At 32.7% G+C, this 18,470-nt stretch overlaps 1 protein-coding gene across 8 annotated transcripts; it reads left to right on the top strand.

Annotated features, from left to right (window-relative positions):
- Window positions 1-128: 128 nt before the first annotated feature.
- LOC108473361 (uncharacterized) lies at window positions 129-16,750 on the top strand. 8 transcript variants are annotated; one of them, XM_053022764.1, is made up of 20 exons: window positions 129-280; window positions 386-519; window positions 809-926; window positions 1,092-1,194; window positions 1,336-1,437; window positions 2,886-3,067; window positions 5,363-5,558; window positions 7,323-7,580; window positions 8,350-8,493; window positions 10,117-10,195; window positions 11,347-11,460; window positions 11,543-11,715; window positions 12,372-12,490; window positions 13,719-13,842; window positions 13,951-14,022; window positions 14,257-14,383; window positions 14,494-14,608; window positions 15,678-15,868; window positions 15,967-16,079; window positions 16,288-16,750. In XM_053022764.1, the coding sequence occupies exons 3-20, from the start codon at window positions 847-849 to the stop codon at window positions 16,561-16,563; spliced, it is 2,568 nt and encodes an 855-aa protein (XP_052878724.1). In that variant the 5' UTR covers window positions 129-280; window positions 386-519; window positions 809-846; the 3' UTR covers window positions 16,564-16,750. The 8 variants fall into 8 exon arrangements, 7 of the variants coding, with proteins under 7 accessions (XP_052878724.1, XP_052878721.1, XP_052878723.1 ...); XM_053022761.1 differs by having other exon boundaries at window positions 1,089-1,194; XM_053022763.1 differs by having other exon boundaries at window positions 133-280; window positions 362-519.
- Window positions 16,751-18,470: the final 1,720 nt, after the last annotated feature.

The raw sequence follows: 18,470 nt of genomic DNA, 5'->3' as shown, positions 1-18,470 counted from the left end.
TGGTGAACACTAGTTGATACTAATAAGATGAATAGTGAATTAAAGGTAAATGTGATTTTTTAAAAAATTAAATTTAAAATTTTATTTTATACAAATTTAATTACTACGTGGCATATTGATTTGATTAGATATGTTACATGATGCATTTTAATTCGCGTCACGATAGTATACTAATTCGGAGAAAAAAAAAAGTACAGAAGGGTGAAAATCAAGCATTAAGCCATAAATAAACGAGTGATCATAGGACTAGTCTAACTCAAAATCAAATATTATCAATTAGGTTAAAAAGCCCGTCTCTCGTTTATTTTTCTTTTTGTCCTTTCCCCGGCTTGATCTTCTTCTCTCTTTTCTCTATTTGCAGCTTTGATTTTTTCTTCTTTTCCAGTGCTTTTAATTTTCTGATCGGCCACCACCACTTGTTCGTCGTCTTCTTCAACAGCCAATAGCAGTTTCGGAAGGATCGGACATTTGTCCCTTGTCCTTACTCGCGTCGTATCGACACGAGTGGCTGCCGTTCAGGTGAGTACGAGCAGCAGAGGATTTTTTTCCCAAATTTTCAAAGAACATATTTTTGAAATTGATTGATACTTTCGCTGGATCAATAAGATGGCTGGATATTAATTTATTTTAGTTCGAAGTGGTGAATAAACTTGATGTTCTTTTCATTGAGCTTGAGTGATATTTTAGTATTTACAATGCAATTATCTGATTCTTTATCGTAGCATCTTTTACCCTTTCATATTTTATAATTTGTGCGTTCTATTTGAATGCTTACACTTTATAATTTTACCTCTATGTTCACTTTCAGTTTTTGTTTAAGCCATTGCTTGTTTTGGTCCTGTTACAATGTCGGGTTCCGGCAACCTTCCTCTTGATTATGAAGCTCTGGCGGAGAAGAAGCGCAAAGCACTTGCCGATATGCAGGGGTAATTCCGTCAATTTTCCTTTTCCTCTATTTTTTTTCCCCTCAAAAGGCTAGAATTGTACTGGCTGACATATTTTGAATGCATTCCTTTGATCGGATAGAGAGAAAGGGAAAAAAAAAGAGGTGATTCTTTTACATGTTGATTTCAAATTTGTTTTTACAGCAGTGAAGGATCATCAAAGAAGGCTAGAAAAGAGGATATTTCGGAAGGGATTATGGATGAAATAATGCAAACTTTGAACTGTGGTCGTCGGAGAAAATCAAGCAAGGTTCATATTTTTTAAGCAGTTATTCCTTCCTTGCTCTTTTTAACTCACAATATGATAATAATCATAATTACAGTTGTTTCGGGTGGCTTATCAAATTCTTTTGCATGTCTTATTTGTTATTTGCAACTAATGCGGCATAAGAAACGAGGTAGGCGAAAGGGAAGAGGGAATAAACTGAGCCCCCAAATTCAGAGAATTGTTGGAGATGCTACAGTTCACTATGGAAATGGTCGTTTCAAAGAGGTATGATGTTTAATTAACAAGTCCATCTCTTTCTGGGGGGTATTCATGTCAGTTAAACAATAATTTTGTGCTCCCAAACACTCACTGTTGAATGTGATATTTTACTTATTATTTTTTGCTGGAATTTGGATTGAGTTGGTGAGAATGATTTTGAAGCGAATATCCTGTACTTTGGCAAGTCCTTGTGCTAGTTTACACGCTTGGCTTTAAGAAGTATGTATAGCAGTTTATAGTCTGCCAGAACTTACATGTATGATCCTGTCTTTTTTTAATGCCCTGAAACATATGATCCTTCTAGGAATGGTTTCTAATACATATCTTTATTATTATCACCATTTGTGTTTGCTAAAATGTTGTCATCTAGGTTGTCTGATTTTAGTTTCTTCTTGTACCTAAATGTAATTTTATGTTGTATCAATTTATGGTCTTTATTTTGGATGGATTTTGACATCTTCAGCCATTAAGCATGAAGAAATTCTTGCTGATACAAAAAGCTTTTTTCTTTTTTTCTTTTATTTTTTAATTAGAAAAAAATATACTGAAGTCTTCTTCCCATGTGGTGAATTTTTTTTATTGATTTTGTAAAGGAAAAAAACAGTTATATTGCTTCTGTTTTTCTACTAATTGCCCTATTTTTTTCATTATGTTTTTCTGCTTAGAGCCTGCTGCATCTTCTGCTTTTGGCTAGGTTGTACTTAATGCTTTTAATCATGTTCTTTTCTGTGTTTAAGTCCTAAGATTGTTGAATCTCATTGCTTATATCAGAAAAAATCAATGCGAATGAGGAACAATCTTGTTGAAGGCTGAAAAATGAAAAAAAAAATAGTAAAAACGTTTCACATGGTTTCTTGCTTTTTTGTTTTGCCACATGCTCTTGCATCGATGCCCTTTTACTAGATATTCAAAGTGTCACCTTGGATTCTCTCTTTTTGATTAAACTACGGATCTCTTCACAGTTTTAGTTATTTTCAGCAGAAAATATATATATATACATGTAACACCGTCAGCATTGATCAACGCTTCTGGATTGTCCTTGTATGTGCTACATTTGTGTTCTTTATACGGTTCTGTTTGCCCTTTATATTTTCTCTCTCTTTTAATTTAAACACTCTTTTATCTTTCTCATTTTTAATTAACACACTTGCTGCATGTTATGTTGTGTTTTTCTTGATAGTGATGAGGTTATAAGTTGGCGGAGAAACTATTTGCTATGATGCCCAGTTCAATCTGTGTTGGTTGAGCTTTGGAAGATGGTAGTCTGTTTACTTGTTAGAATGTGCTTGTACTTCACTTCATTTTAGAGTTAGGTTCCTGGTGTAATAATTGTTTGTTGGATTTGGTTCAGTTAAACAACGTGTGTATGGGTGTTTTTTTCCCTCCACCCCTTCAAGTCTTTAGTTTTTTGTAATCATCCCTGCTAAATCTTTCCCAAATATTTTTGTTTACAGGCCATATCTGTTCTGAAGGAAGGTGTTCAACTTGAACCAAAATTTCCTCATTTATATCATATGCTCGGGCTTTCTTATAAAGCCCTTGGTGATAATAAAAGAGCTTTTCAATTCTACATCATAGCTGGACTTCTTAAGCCAAAAGATCCTGATCTGTGGAAACTGCTTTTTACCTGGTCCATGTAAGTTTCTTGTCTTTTTCCATTTTATCACTCATTGTTGCTTGACCCAATGGAATAAGTTCTTTTCACCTTTTATGATGTTACTGTAGTTTTGTTGAATACTGACGAGATTAATTTTAAAACTATTATCTTGTCTCTTAGTTAATACTCAATTTATTACTAACTGGTTTCTTAGTTAATGCTCAATATGTTACTAACTGGTCTTTTCTTAGCCATTGATTCATTCTTATTTTAAGGTCTTACTGGAATAAAATATGCTTAGTGTAGTTGTTCTTGGCTCCTTTCTTAGAATGTATAAAGAGTACCATCTTTGCAATTTGTTGTATCCTGATGTTAGTGCTTAAATGGATATGCCCATATGTTTTTCTTTATAAAGTTGAAGTACAGTCCAACTAATTCTGTTGATTTTAGGAGCTCTAATTTTTCATATCAGTACCAATCTTGATTCAATCCAATTAACGTCAATGATCAAGATAACTTTTAGTTCTTTAGTTACATATGGATGTAACTATACTAATGGATGATGGTGTCACTTTAAAATGTCAGATTTACCATGTCATTTTAATTACCTCTTAAATAGAGAAAGTATGTGTGTTATCTTTCCCATTTCCAGTGATTTGGGACAGATTTTGGGGAGGTTTGCCTAATTTGCCTCTATGGGGGGTTTTGGAATTGAAAGTTAGGGATTTTATGCTTGTTTGTTTTTACAGAATTTTACCATTCATTGTCCATAATCCAAGCTTATGCTTTATTCAAAGAATGGGTTTTCCTTGGAATAGCCATTTAGTCTTTGTTCCTTACAAGGCCTGAATAGCCATTTCTGACATCTTTTAAAGTGGATATTTGGTGCACTGTTAGTAATGCCTAAAAATGTAGTTTTTCCCCAGAAACAACCCTTAACGATTTATGAAAGCACAACTTTGACCTTTGGAATATTTACAAATCCTGACCACCTCAGTCCACAACCTACTGTTTGTTTGTCTTTTCCCCTCTCTCTCTCTGATGGCACCCCTTTCCATTCAAATGTAGTGGCCAAAATTGATCATAAAAGCCCTGCATCTTGAGGCAGTCTCTGACTCCAATCACTGAAGTGTGACTTCAGTGCAGCAGTGCCACCAAATTTAGTTCAGTTAAATGATTTTGTCTTGGTCAGTGATCGAAGCTTGCCACTTCTTCCTTTAAAGCTGGCCACAACTGCCATTTCTGGTGTAGGGAGAGAGCATTGTTCACTAGCCTACAGAGCAAAAAGGGGAAGAAATGCAGAAAAGAAGAAAAAAATAACATGCTTGGGGAGTGATAAAGAGAAGAGTGCACTGGTGGCAACTACTTTGGCGTCGGGGAATAAAGCAAAACTAAGGTGTCTAGAGAGAGAGAAAAAAGGAACAAAAAAAAAAAGGCAAAAGAATATTGTTTTAATAAAAGGAAAATTAAGTAAAGAAAAGAGAAATAAAATTGAGTTGAAATTTCTTCTTTTTCTTGTATGTTTGTAAGATATTTTTATTAAATTAAATGATGAAATTATATTTTCATTAGCAATTAAAAACAATTTTAAAATTTAATTTTTATTAAAAGGTAGAATGGCATTTTCAAAGAAATCTAAAAATAATTTTGACACTCTAAATACTATATTTTAATGGAAAAATAGCTTTTCATAGGTATTCCTTGTATATTCTTTTATATGATTGTAGCCAACCAAACATTAGTATAATCTTCCTTTTGTATCCCATTCAAATGAATCAAATTATAACATAGTAATTCCTGCTCTATCCAATTCCTATAGTATTTCATTTTTGTAGGTATTTAATTTCTCTCTTTCCATGGCTGCATCAAGTAGGCTGAGCTCACAAGTATGCTTTGAACCGTTTCTCCTGTATGTGTCATTACAAGATAGAGGATTTAGACCACAATAGAATGTACCAGCCTCTTTTCTTGTCTGTTGTTAAATGCTCAAATATTGAGAAGTAGAGAGTTTGATACTATCCCCTTTCTTGCTAGTAAAGGCACATTAATGAGAAAAAGCTAAAAGTAATAGAAATTAAAAAGGACTTCAATCAGGCAGTTTTTTTTTTTTTAATGTCTATTGCCTTACAAAAAAGCACACCTAAGTGCACCAAGTGTGTTAAATGCACCTGACCTAAAAGGATATGAGGCTCATTAGCAAGAGGATTTAATTCTTCTACTTGTTCTCCAGAACAATTTGAGATTTGCAACACATTGACATATTTCAGTTGCCGCTTTATCTTGGTTTAGTTTAATGTCAGTTTGTTTACGATCTATTACATTTATCTGTTACAGAGAGCAAGAGAATGTTAGTCTGACCTGCCATTGCCTTTCTAAAGCAATAATGGCAGATCCTACAGATATTAGTTTAAGATATCTTCAAGCATCACTTTATGATGAGCTCGGTGATTACCAGAAAGCAGCTGAGTCATATGAACAAATTCAGCAAATCTCTCCTGACAATGCTGAAGCATTGAAAAGTGGGGCTAAGGTGAACACTGTTTTGCTCCTTTAATAAAATATTAACTCTCAATAATTACCCAGTTCTTAGCTCTTCCACATCTTTTGTCTATTTAGATTGGAAAAATTCGTGGTTATTTTCCCTCTATATGATCATCAGAGTCAGTTGATTCCATTGATTGCAATGGTTCTAATGTTAATTGCTAGCAATGTAGAAGGTAGTTGAGTTTTTGGCTGGAAACGAATGTTCATGGCCTTTTCAGCAGCCAAAGGGGCTGTGAAATTTTAAGATTTTCATTCTTATCTATTAATGTTCATCTTCAATATTATCTTTCATTCTTTCATCACATGTGTGTATTTATAAGCAAAATTGTGTCAGCAAAAATCCTGGATTTTTGGGAGGGTTATACCTAGGGTATCGTCCAATTGTGGGAAATCTTCGCTGCGGATCTTCAATTATTGAGCGTGCAGATAAAAGATGAAAAGATAGACTGGTCTTTTAGGGGCTTGGCTTATAGGATCTAAGTAGATGGCCTTGTTTTTGGGAAGCCATGAAAAGGGGAAAATGAAAGAAAAAGCTGCAATACTGCAGCAAAGAGTACATATTTAAAAGCATGTCGGGCATATAAGCCTTTATTCTGTTCATAAATTGGGGTTAGGCTTGTACAAAGCCATTGTCATATGGTAAGTACCTACGTGTACTGATCTGTTTATGTGGCTTCTGTGGCTAGTTTTAAGAAAATAAGTGAATTACAAATAGAAAAGAGTGTATTGGGGAGAAGGGACAAGAAGAGGGAGTAGGCAACCATGAGCTAGTAAATCAATAGGTAATAGTTTTCATTAGTTGATTATCTATATTTAATCAGGTTTATAAATTAAAGGTTTGGTATGGAATAAAATGAAGCTTATCGAAGGATTAAACTATTTTTTTTTCTTTTTTTGTTAAATTTTTATATTTCTATCATCAAAATTTTAGTATTTATTTAGTGCTTCAGATTTATATTAAGATTTATGGTGTAACCTGAAAGTATGTATTTTGTTCCAAGTTTTAATAGTTTTGAATTTTGTGTATTGAGATTTTGAGTAAAGAGTTTGGAGATTTCCTTCTCCCTTGGTTCTACCAGTTCCTTTGCCGAATTTTTAGGTCGGTCTCCTAAATTCCTCTTTGTCTTCCCTATCTCATTTATTTCCCCAGTATTTATTGTTTAATTTTCCCCTCCCTTGTTTTAAATTAAGAAGAGGGAACAGAGGGAGAGGGAGGTAGTCTGGTTGGGCACAGGTGGGGGTGGGGGGTTAAAACTCCCTTAATTTAAACTTTGTTCCAATGATAAATTGAAACTCCAGTGTAAATCTATTTAAACTCTTGAATCTTAACATGAGTATATTGGTTTAAGAAAAAACAAGAAACTGCGGTATTTTGCTTTATGTCTACATTGTTTAATTATAATTTTCTATGCTTGGATGTTGACCGATTCATTCTAAATCATGCATGGGAGAGGCCAAATATTTGGTTCTGCAATGCCTGTCTATATAAAATACTGAATTTTTGCCCCTTGGCTGTTATTTATTCATTTGTTTTTTTACTCTAATTCCTATATAAAATTTTATTCCATAACTATGTGTGAATTGCGGGGACACACTATGCCAAAAGAAAGGAAAAGGAACCTCTCTCATTAGCTGGAATAGGCTGCATAAATCTCATTCAATTTCCAACAGCCTCAACTCTTATAGAATCCATCATCATAATGGTCTGCTCTAACCTGAGATTGTAATTTGTTGTTTCATTCCATCTCAGTTATACCAAAAATGTGGTCAGATTGAACGATCTTTTGCTATTTTGGAGGGCTATCTTGAGGGTCATCAAGATGAGGCTGATTTGAGTGTTATTAATCTTCTTGTTTCTATGTTAATGCAAAATAATGCATATGAAAGGGCTCTTCGGCAAATTGAGCAAGCCCATGCTATCTACTATTCAGGAAAAGAACTGCCTATCAACTTGAAAACAAAATCAGGAATTTGCCACATTCACCTGGGAGATATAGAGAAAGCAGAGGTATACACATTTTTATCTTGTGCTGGTATTTTGTTTTCTCTTTTAATGGCAAGTGCCCAATAAAACTTCTTTTCATTCTGCATGTTTCATGGGCATATTCTTCTGGCTTATATATACAGCGTAGCATCCCTAATATCAAGATATTGCTAACCATAATGGAATTAATGTTTCTATTCAAATAACGGCTCAATTGAGCCTAAATAATTGGTGAAGGGCTCATTTGATTGCAATAAAAGCATATTGTCTCAAATGATAAAGTAATCAGGTAGAGAGTTTTTTATATAAGCCAAATTTCAAAGCTGTTCATAGTGTTAGAGATCTTGTAACAGGATGCACAAAGGTAATCTTCAGGTTGTCAATTCTATCCCACCTCACTGGTGTTAGATTTTCAGTACTGTTTTTGTTTCTTAAGCCTTTGCTTTGACTGGAATCCTGTTAAAGTCCATTATCTTTCCCATGTCAGCATCTATGTGGCCACCATCATTTCCATGTAAGCATTCACATGGAAAAATATGAAAGTTCATGTGGTATGCCACATTAGCATCGACTGAGACTTTATTTTGTCACATATGTGCCAACAGCCATGTAGATGTGGGAAATTTTACTAAGCGTGAGGGCTCTTTGAGTATTTAGCCTTGTGAATACTAGTTCTCCATATCATTGAAATTCAGGGTTTTAGGGGCATGCATTTGGAATGTATATGTTAGAAGTTTGAATTTGATCTGTCATACTCCTTAGTTGTCTCTGAATATTCTTAAATGTCCTCCAGGTGTTCTGCAGTGTTTTGCAATCCATAGCACATGATCATGCTGACTTGGTTACTGAGGTTGCAGATACATTTATGACTCTTGGGCTTGTTAACTCTGCATTGAAGTATTACAATATGTTGGAGAATGATGATGGAATTGATGATGTAAGTCAACCTATTGTTTCTTTCACTAGCTCAAATCTTGTTCTCTTTCTCTCTATATTAGCTTTCTTCAAAATGTAAAAAGTGATTGTTTGTCTATTTTTCTATAATCCTGTATTTCTTTGATATAACTCCAGATTTATTTAATTATATTTGCTATTTTTTTTGTAGATGCAACACATTCTTTTTGCTTATTGGTATATTTGAGTTCCATATTTGTTATAGTGCTGATTCCTATAGTTATGGAATCTGTATGATATCTTGGAAAACTGGTTATTTTTTATTTTATTTTATTTTAAAATCAACAGTTGTCTAATGCTTTGTGTTTGAGTTTTAGTGTTCTTAACTATGCTTTCTGTTTAATGTATGTTTGTGTGCTTTTAAAACTTTAACGTGGTCTAAGACATTTTGCAAGAGATGAGAGGATTAGGACTTTGCTTGCCTGTGTTTTGTAGGAGTTGGAATTATTTGAATTAGAAATTTTATACTGATGCTTTATGCAAATTCTGGGCAATTTCTGCATCGTGTTAAGGTCCCAAGCTCCCACCTTTGTGTCCCATCACTCTTCTTTGCTTTCTTATATTTGCTTTGACATAGATGGAACTATGCCTTTGGTTGCATTAATAATGGATCTGGTGAAGTTAGCTGCATCTGTTCAGTCTGTTCTTGGTGTGTGACACCTTTGTCATAGAATGTGGATACCCATGCACATAATATGGAGCATACCTGTAATTTTTGCATGCGCATATAAATCTGTTTTATTTGGAGTAGGACGAGCCCTAGGTAGCAAATCAGTGTCTTTAGTTTTTGTTTTCAAAATTAATCAGCGGTTTTGAAATTTTCAAGAAATCGTTGTTGCTATAGCATGAAAATGTAGAGTGCTTGAACTCTAGGGAGGGGCTTACTTTTTTAAGGAACAAGAATTACTCCACATATAAATGATATTAGATGTATCAGCAATCAAAAAGTGACCTGTCAGCTTAATTTTAGGGTAAGTACTTGGGTATCCACTGTTGAATGTTTGTAGTTCTCTATCGATGAGGAGTGAGGACTGTTGAATGTCTCTGCATGAATTTAGACTGTTTACAGATTCTGTCAAATTTCTTGACTTTTGTTTTGGTATTTGAATAGCTTGTTTAATAGAAACTTTGTGTTGGATTCAGGACCATATTCTTGAGCTTAAACACAGATGTAGAAACTTGAAGGTTATGAATTTGCAGATCATATGGGGTTTAGTAACAAATAGTAAACCAGACCAAGTAATAGGGACTAATAAGGTCTAAAAATAGGCCTTGCAATTTGGCAGTTACATTGCAGTTGCTTTATGGGTAACTACTCTAGTTTGATGACAGGGGGTTAGGTTTGTTGCCTGTCTTCTAGGCTTCCATTACATAATTGTTAAAGTGAAGTTTCATTTCCCTTAAATATTTTTCAATGGATGTTGATGAGGCTGTACATTGCTTCTCTCATGCTTGTGGTCCTTTTGGTATTAATTTTTATAACTTGCGAATATCTGTTTGTTTTCAGCTGAGCAGGTTTGTCTCTATATTTCCATGCACCTATTTTATTTTTAGAACACTAGAGTGCCGTTGCTTTCTTATTTTTATTTCCTATTTCCTTCGACAGGACCATTTACATCACAAAATTGCTCAGTGTTACATGTCCACGGGAGAAAAAGTGCTAGCAATTAAGTTCCTTCGAAAAGGTATGTGAACAGATAATTCTTTGGAAGCATTTTTGGCCTATATGTTCACCTAGTAGTTACATGTTTGTTCCAACTTAAAAAGGGCTCAGTTCAAAAGTCTTTCCCCCAAGTTGTACTTGATCAAAATAAGAGTTCAGGAACCATTTTAGGTGTCTCAGGCGCACTTGCCTTGTTGGAACATTTTCCTCGGAGGATAAGTTCCAACAATTCAGGGTGCATATGTGGAGAAAATTTATTTTGATTTCTAATAGATTGTTATGAGGAATTGAGGATGATGGATCCGGTTAAATTAGTATTCTTAGGGTCTAATGAAGAGTCAGATTCCAAGATGAAATAATCATGGAAAATAGAAAGTAAAATATAAGAATAATGCAGAGAATTTAGGAGGAAAAGGGGAAAAAATGGTAGGTTTTTTATTTTTTAAGTGCAAAAGGTGATACTCCTATAAGTGCTATGAGTAAATAGCAGAGCTGGAATCATAAGTGTGTATGTGTGTAGGTGTGCATGCATCGAGTTTCCTGAATCTAACCTGTAATGATTCCTATTATACTTCTTTGTTATATTGAGGTAAACCTATTGTTTTGATTGCTGTTCGACTTGAATTGTGCATTATAGTCCCGGTTTAATATCTTGACTGTTAACTAGTGTGGATGGAAAAATTAAGAGAAGCAAGATTGCAAGAAATAACCGAGGTTTGACCATGTTAAATATTGAGTGTGAATGTGTGTGGATGGAGAATGCTAGAACACCAGAACACAATATATATATATACACATGTTTCAGCCTTGATCTACTGCCACCAGAGAAAGACCCAAAGAGCTATGTTGTTGACGCTCTTGATTTCTTGAGAAAGAGCACAGAGGAACCTTATTTACACGGGTCTTGAGACAAAATATGAAAACAATACTAAGGATGATGATTGATTACATTTGATTTTAAACATATGATTTAAATCAATAATTGCTTTATCAATTCCATGGTAGAGTAAGTGAATTTTTTAGAAAAAATACTTGCCTTCTGCATGTGGGAATATCATCATAAAGCTTGATGATAGTCTTAATGAGCTGCCTATTGGAACATCTCTTTACTAGCAAGTTCATTCTTGCACTCAAGTTCTCTCTTTTTAATGGTTGATAATGGATGTGATTCAGCTCTGGAACGACTAGAGAACAACATCGACGCCCGTTTAAATTTGGCTTCCCTGCTTATTGAAGATTCTAAAGAAGATGAAGCCATTTCTTTGCTTTCTCCTCCCCAAAGTTTTGGTAAATTTTCTCATGATTTTTCTCATCCTTAGCATGTAGGGCAGTCCATAATAATCCTTTCTCTTTAATTTGTGGCATGTAGATTTACAGAATATTAACAAGAATTCTGATGCATCTAAATTGTGGTGGCTTAATGGGAAAATAAAATTGAAGCTATGCAACATTTATAGAGCTAAAGGGATGATGGAGGATTTTGTCAATACCATTCTTCCATTGGTACAAGAGTCCCTTTATATCGAATCTCTTGGGATAAAGGTAATGAGAAGTCTTTTTTTAAATCTTGTACCATTTTCTAGATCTCTTTTGACCAAAACTTAATATGGAGATCCACAATACATCCAGATTCTAGCTCTGAATCACCAAAAATTATCTACAAGAAGGTAGTTTGACTTGATGTTCACATTCAAGTTTACTTTGGAATCAATGTGTGTATAACTCTGATTTGTACATATCTACTGCCTAAACATGTTTACAGTCTAAATTTGAATCTTCTAGGGTATGTGTTCATTTCGCTTCCCTGGTATATGCTTTGAAGTGTAATATACTTCACAATATCAAATGGCACATGCTAGAGTATATATCAGCTCCTCCTATTAAAGCACTTCTAAGTTAGTAATCTGGAGCTTTGGTGTTGAGACTTACGGTGCATGTTTGATGTTTGCATATATCTAACATGGGTAACTTCAAACATGTCTATGACTTAACTTATGTGGAGGATCCATACCCATTTTTGTAGAGGGTATCTGTCACTTACGGGTACTCCAAGGCATGAAAAGTTGTGAGGGACATCTGTGGTGTACAGTGATCTGAGCACATTGGATGTATAATCTAAGATCTAAATTCCTGTTTCTTTGTCTTTAAAAGAAATCCATGTGTTCCGGTTTTCTCATTTACTGGATATTCTTGGTCAGATAAAAGTTAGGCGCCGCCTAAGAGATAGTGAACTATTTGAAAGAGTCAAAAAAGTTGATGATCTGCAAACTGATGGTGTGTTTTGTGGGTCAAGACCAATGGTAACTGCAGCAGATAGGTGAGTAGTGAATTTCATTTTCAATTCTTGGTGTGAGCACCTCCCCATCCAAACTTTTATACTTTCATAAATATTCCTATGTATTAATGGGTGGCCTATAGAATTATTGTTTTTCATAAAATTGCATATCTCGCTTGCTATTTTTGGTGGTTCTTATTTTGCCTAATGAAATTGGGGGAAAAAGATATCTTGATGTTCTTTCTTATAGATGTTAGATCTTAAGTCTTTAACAACATGCAAGTTAAATAATGGAACTATTCTTGGCTATTAGGACTCTGGTGGTTGAGCTCAGCAGATTACCTTCATTTTCTAGCCTTGCTTGTCTGAGCTTTTATTGAACTCAAGCTCTAATTCAATTTGAATTTGTAAGTACTTGTCAAAGTGCCAAGTTGACTCGAGCTAATTTGCTCCAATTTTGTTTAAATGAGAAGAGCTTTCTCTTAATTAATCTTTGCTTCTTCTTTATTTTATTAAATGAGCCTAAATACAAGAAGAAAGTTTTTTCTTTAAGTGAAAAAGAAAAAAAGAAAAGAAAAGACCTTGACCTCTATTAAACTTACCGCAAGATGCTTGGTTTGTTTTTAGTCCTATTTAATTTGGCATGCCAAGTATTTCTATATACCTCCATTTGGATAGTATCTTCAATCAGCCGCATATAACTTGCTTAACACTAAGATCCAATGAAATGGAAAAAGTAAATGAAGGGGAAAGATGGAAAAAGAAGTCTACCAATTTAAGTAGATTTTATTTAACCTAATTTCAGGAGCAGTTTTTGAGTATTTTAGATCTTAACTTCGTCTTTTCTTAGGAAGGGGCAGTTCTGACTCAACCTCTGTTCTCCATTTGGCAGAACAAGAAATCCATTATACTGAACTTTTTGTCCTATTGAGTCAGACTGCAGTCATTTCCTACTGATCCTTTTATCCTAAATATTGGAATTATGAAACAATCTTCTGAGGGAACTTATTTCAAAGATAATGATATTAAGGTTTGAGTCAAAGCTTGTGTTATTTTCATTTAAAATTAGTACATGACTTAAAGATATCTTGTTTCTTTTTTTAAAGCATCAATCAAAGTATTCTCACGCAGTTGCCCCCCCCCCCTGTTTTCTTTCCCTGCAAATATAGTGTATATCCTTTTCCTGGAATCTGTTTGTTTTGGGGATTTGTTCCTTCTCTCTCTTCCAGTGGAGATGAACTAACTTTTTGAGAGTGATGTTGGAGGATAGGTTGAAAGCTTCCAGAGCAAGAAAGCTGCTACAAAAGAAAGCAGCTTTGAAGGAAGAAAAGAAAGCTGCTGCACTTGCTGCCGGACTTGATTGGCATAGTGATGATGCCAACAATGAATCTGAGGTAACCCTTATGTGTATATTTATTTAACAAGAATTTAAAATTTTAAACTAACGAGACTGATTTCAGTCTTACCTACTTGTACATATATTTTATTGTTTGTTGCTGCAGGAAGAACATTTTAGAGAACCACCTCTGGTTAATCTTCTAAAAGATGAGGAGCAGCAAGACCTTATCATAGACGTTAGTACACTTCTTTTTATTTCCCTCTTGCTGTGATATCTTTGAATTTTAAATCTTTTTCCTCACTTCAGTAAAAGTTTATGACTCTGAAGCTGAGTGTTACAATTGGATTTCTTTTGACCATAAATTCTTTTACATGATTCCTTTATTTCCTTGGATCTTTCAGACAGATAGAAGATATTTTATTCTTTCTTTCTTTTTTCATACTAAATAATGGTTCTTTCTGCTAATTAGTTATGCAAGGCATTGGAATCTTTGGAAAGGTATTATGAAGCATTGGATATTATCAAACTTGCATTAAAATCAGGTCATAACTTTTTCCCTGTTGAGAAGCAGCAGCAGCTTCGATCACTTGGAGCACGTAATTCCTCACTTTACCTAGTGTTCATTCTTTTAGATTTGGCCCATTACATGTTTTCTTCATCATTTTAGATTTTTGATGAATTGCTAAAACTTCATGTTATTTTACAGAAATGGCATACTACACCATGGATTCCAAGCATGGGTTTGACTGCATAAAGCACATTGTTCAGCAGCACCCTTACAGTATTACTGCTTGGAACTGCTATTACAAAGTACTCCCAAGGTATTCATTCCCCTATGTTTATTCCATTCTTAGACCTTTTTTTGTCAATTTTTATGACTTATTGTTCGGTCTTTTCTTGGGAGGAGAAAATTATGAAAATTTTCTTGGTTGAGAAAGGTTTAAATTGTATCCACTTATATATATATTTATGGTAAAAAAAAAATTATAGATAATATGCACATTTTGCAATATTTATATAATTTTAATCAGATCTTGGACCTTTTCTAGAAATTTGAGACAGATTTAACAGTTATTTAAAAATTGTTGTGGAAGTCTCTTAGGCAAGCATACAAAAATGATGAAATAATTTAAGGGAATAGTAATAGCAATTTATATGCTTGATTGTTTCTGAATTATTTTCTTAACTAATATTTTCTTAACATTTAGCTACAGGATTGCTTTTTTTTTATTGCTTTAAATTTCAAATTCATATCATATATCCCATAATATTATGAAGTTGGAGGTTAATTCTTATTTTCTAATTTAACAGGCGTGGGGTTTCTTAGGTTAATTAATTTTGCTCAAAATAGTAATCCCAAATATCTGGAAAAGACTAGTTGAAAAGAAAATTTAAATTGAATTATAGTACTGTAAATTTAACAATAAATTATTTATCTGAATTCTGGTTGTGGAAAAACCTTAAAATATCTTAAATAAAGTTCAGTCTTGTTATTTCTAAAACATTTACTAATATTCTACATCACACTTTCCATTCACTTGCATGCGCAGTAGCATATTGCTGAGTTGCCATCTGTGCTAGGTTAGCTGTTGTTTTTGTTTGAAATAACTGTAATATATATATGTTATAGAAAGTTTTGAGTAACATAGCTTGCGACTTTTGCCATCAAACTAGTCATGGTAAAAGGGACGTTCAAATGATCTTGGACCACTTTTTGAAGCTTATAAGCATACCTGGTTATAACTTTTAGTTGCTAAGCATCATTTGAATATAATTTGTATTTATCATGTGGCATCATATGTTTTGCTTTTTTTGTCATCTTGACTTATGCACATATTGGTTTTTCTGAATACTCTAGTTACTAAATTCGGTTTACTTCTACTGTCTCAGATCGGGAAAATTTTATTCAAGGCATTGTAAGTTTTTACGTTTTTTCCGTAGCAAACACAAAGATTGCATACCACCTATTGTCATTTCTGGCCATCAGTTTACCGTGCTTAGTCATCACCAAGATGCTGCTCGAGAATACCTTGAAGCTTATAAGTTGTTGCCAGAGAATCCTTTAATTAATTTGTGTATTGGTATATTTTCTCTTCTTTTTTGGTAGTTCGCCTAGGATGCTTATATAAACGCATCTTATCACGTCTCATTGATGTGAAATTTTCATTTTCCCTTATAGGGACTGCATTGATCAATTTAACCCTTGGACTTAGACTCCAAAACAAGCATCAGTGTATTGCACAAGGTTTAGCTTTCCTCTACAACAACCTTCGTCTTTGTGAGAACAGCCAGGTTTGGTTTTCATCTCATACTTTATCTTGCATTTTCCTGTTATAAATAAAACTTGTTCAAATGAATGTTTTGGAATTCAGTCATCGAAATGAGTATGTCCATGGATTACTTCAGTTAGTCAGTTGATCTATTTTGCTCTTTTACTAATTCTTGTGATTCAATTGGTTGGATGCAAAAGAAATGCCTCTGCTGACACAACGTTGTGCAGGAAGCACTGTATAACATCGGACGGGCATGTCATCATGTCGGACTAGTGACCCTGGCGGTTTCATACTATGAAAAGGTGTTAGCGATGAAGGAGAAGGATCATCCAATCCCAAAACTCCCCAATGAGAACTGGGATCATGCGGTGGAGAACCACAAAAAAGATGGGTATTGTGACCTTCGCAGGGAGGCAGCTTTCAATTTGCATTTAATCTACAAAAAATGTGGATCAATGGATCTTGCTCGCCAAGTCTTGAAAGATCATTGCACCTTTGATTGATATATTTGTATTAGGGTGTATATATATGTATATAGATTAATGATCTGTGGAGTAACGTAACACTCATCAGCTCAAAATTTAGCTGTTAATATATCATAGTATATAAATTGTTCAATTATATTTTCTTGTATGATATTGTTTGTTTATCAATTCAATTAACTAAAAAGAAATCCGTAAAACAAAAGAATGAATATTAATATGGCGGTGCTTTGTCTTTTTACTTTTCTTATATAAAACAACTACAGATATAATGTTCAAATATTGGACTCAAATCCAAAAAGGTTTGTTCATTAGTGGTTTACCATTTTACAGACAATTCAATTAGTACTTCTTTATAATATAATTTTAACTCATATCGAAAAAGATAGTGATAAAATTGAAATTTAGAAAATGGTATTCTTCGTGCCCCTAAATTTTGAGTCAAATGTGTGCCTTAAATTCATTATAGAATCAATAATTAATATCTCTGGTGATGGATTATGGATAATATGCTCATGTGATAAGTAGTAATGATTATAAAGCATAATTAAGTTTTTATGTTGAAGCCAACAAATACAATTAGCTGCTATTATTTGAATAATTCATTCTTATTAAATATCTCAATCTTTAATCGAATTATCTAATACACTACATTATCTTATTACTTTTCTCTTAGACATTAGATCATAAAATTGGGATTTTCTTATCCAATGAAAATATATTTCTTGTCATGGGCTATGGGCAAATTGTTTGCAATTTAAATTTGGTAATACTTTTTAAGCATGTGTATGTTTATTTAATGCTTACTCTTATTTCTAAAAAATCTATTTAAAAAGCTTTATAATATTTTTAAAACACTAGAACTTTATAATTTGTTTAAATTTTATTAAAACTTTATAACGTTTCAATTTTTTTAAAATTATATAACATGTTTAAAACTAATTATAACATTTTCAAAATTTTATAAACTTCATAAATAATAGTTATATTTTAGAATTTTCAATTAAATTAACTGAGAGGATAATTAGGTTAAAAAATGGGAGACCTAAAAATAGGAGTATTTTGGGTACTTCTAATTAATTTAATTTTTAAAATATTTAGTTAAATTTTAAAAATTGAATTTAAAATTTTAAAACAGAATTTGATTAGTAATATAATACAAAAAATTGTATTTTTAAATAATAGAATTAAAATCTTTAAAACAATGATTTTTTCCTTAGAATATAGTTTTAAAATTTTATACACTATTCATACAATATTTAAAATTTTACAATATATAGTATTTAAATACATTGTTTTTACTATATGTTTGCGGTATGTTAAAATATTGTTTAAAAGTTAAAATAAATATATTTTTATAAAATAATATAAATTTATTTTTCACAATATTACTTATTTTAATTTTTTAAATAATATATTTTAATCTATATATAAAATTAGTTTATGCATCGTATGATAAGAAAGCTAATTTAGATATATTTGCATGTATATATAATAAATAATTTATTTTATTAAAATAATATATAATTTATAAAGAAACTATAAATATATATATATATGTGTGAAAAATAAATAAAGTAATAATAAACTCAAATTAATACATCGAAACATGTCGATCTTGATACGTATTAATATGAAGACAAAAACAATGCACAAAATAGTATTCACTACAATTTGCTCATGTAACAGGTGGTATAATAGATTAACAAAATGACTGATTTTGGATGGCAAAGCATGTAAAAGTACTTCTCTGTTGTTTTAGAATTAATGGTTTACTTGCAAAATTAAAAAGATTAATATATCCTGACGTATTTTAACTTAGCAACTTTTACATGTATCTAAAATTTTTTAAACTTAGAAACCATGAGCCAAAGTTGATACTTTTTATTGGTATTTAATTAACACAGTTAGATTTTGGATTTATAACC

This window comes from Gossypium arboreum, chromosome 12, assembly GCF_025698485.1.
Source record: "Gossypium arboreum isolate Shixiya-1 chromosome 12, ASM2569848v2, whole genome shotgun sequence".
Classification (NCBI taxonomy): domain Eukaryota; kingdom Viridiplantae; phylum Streptophyta; class Magnoliopsida; order Malvales; family Malvaceae; genus Gossypium; species Gossypium arboreum.
The sequence above is the reverse complement of the archived record's forward strand: the minus strand, read 5'-3'. Positions and strand labels throughout refer to the sequence as shown.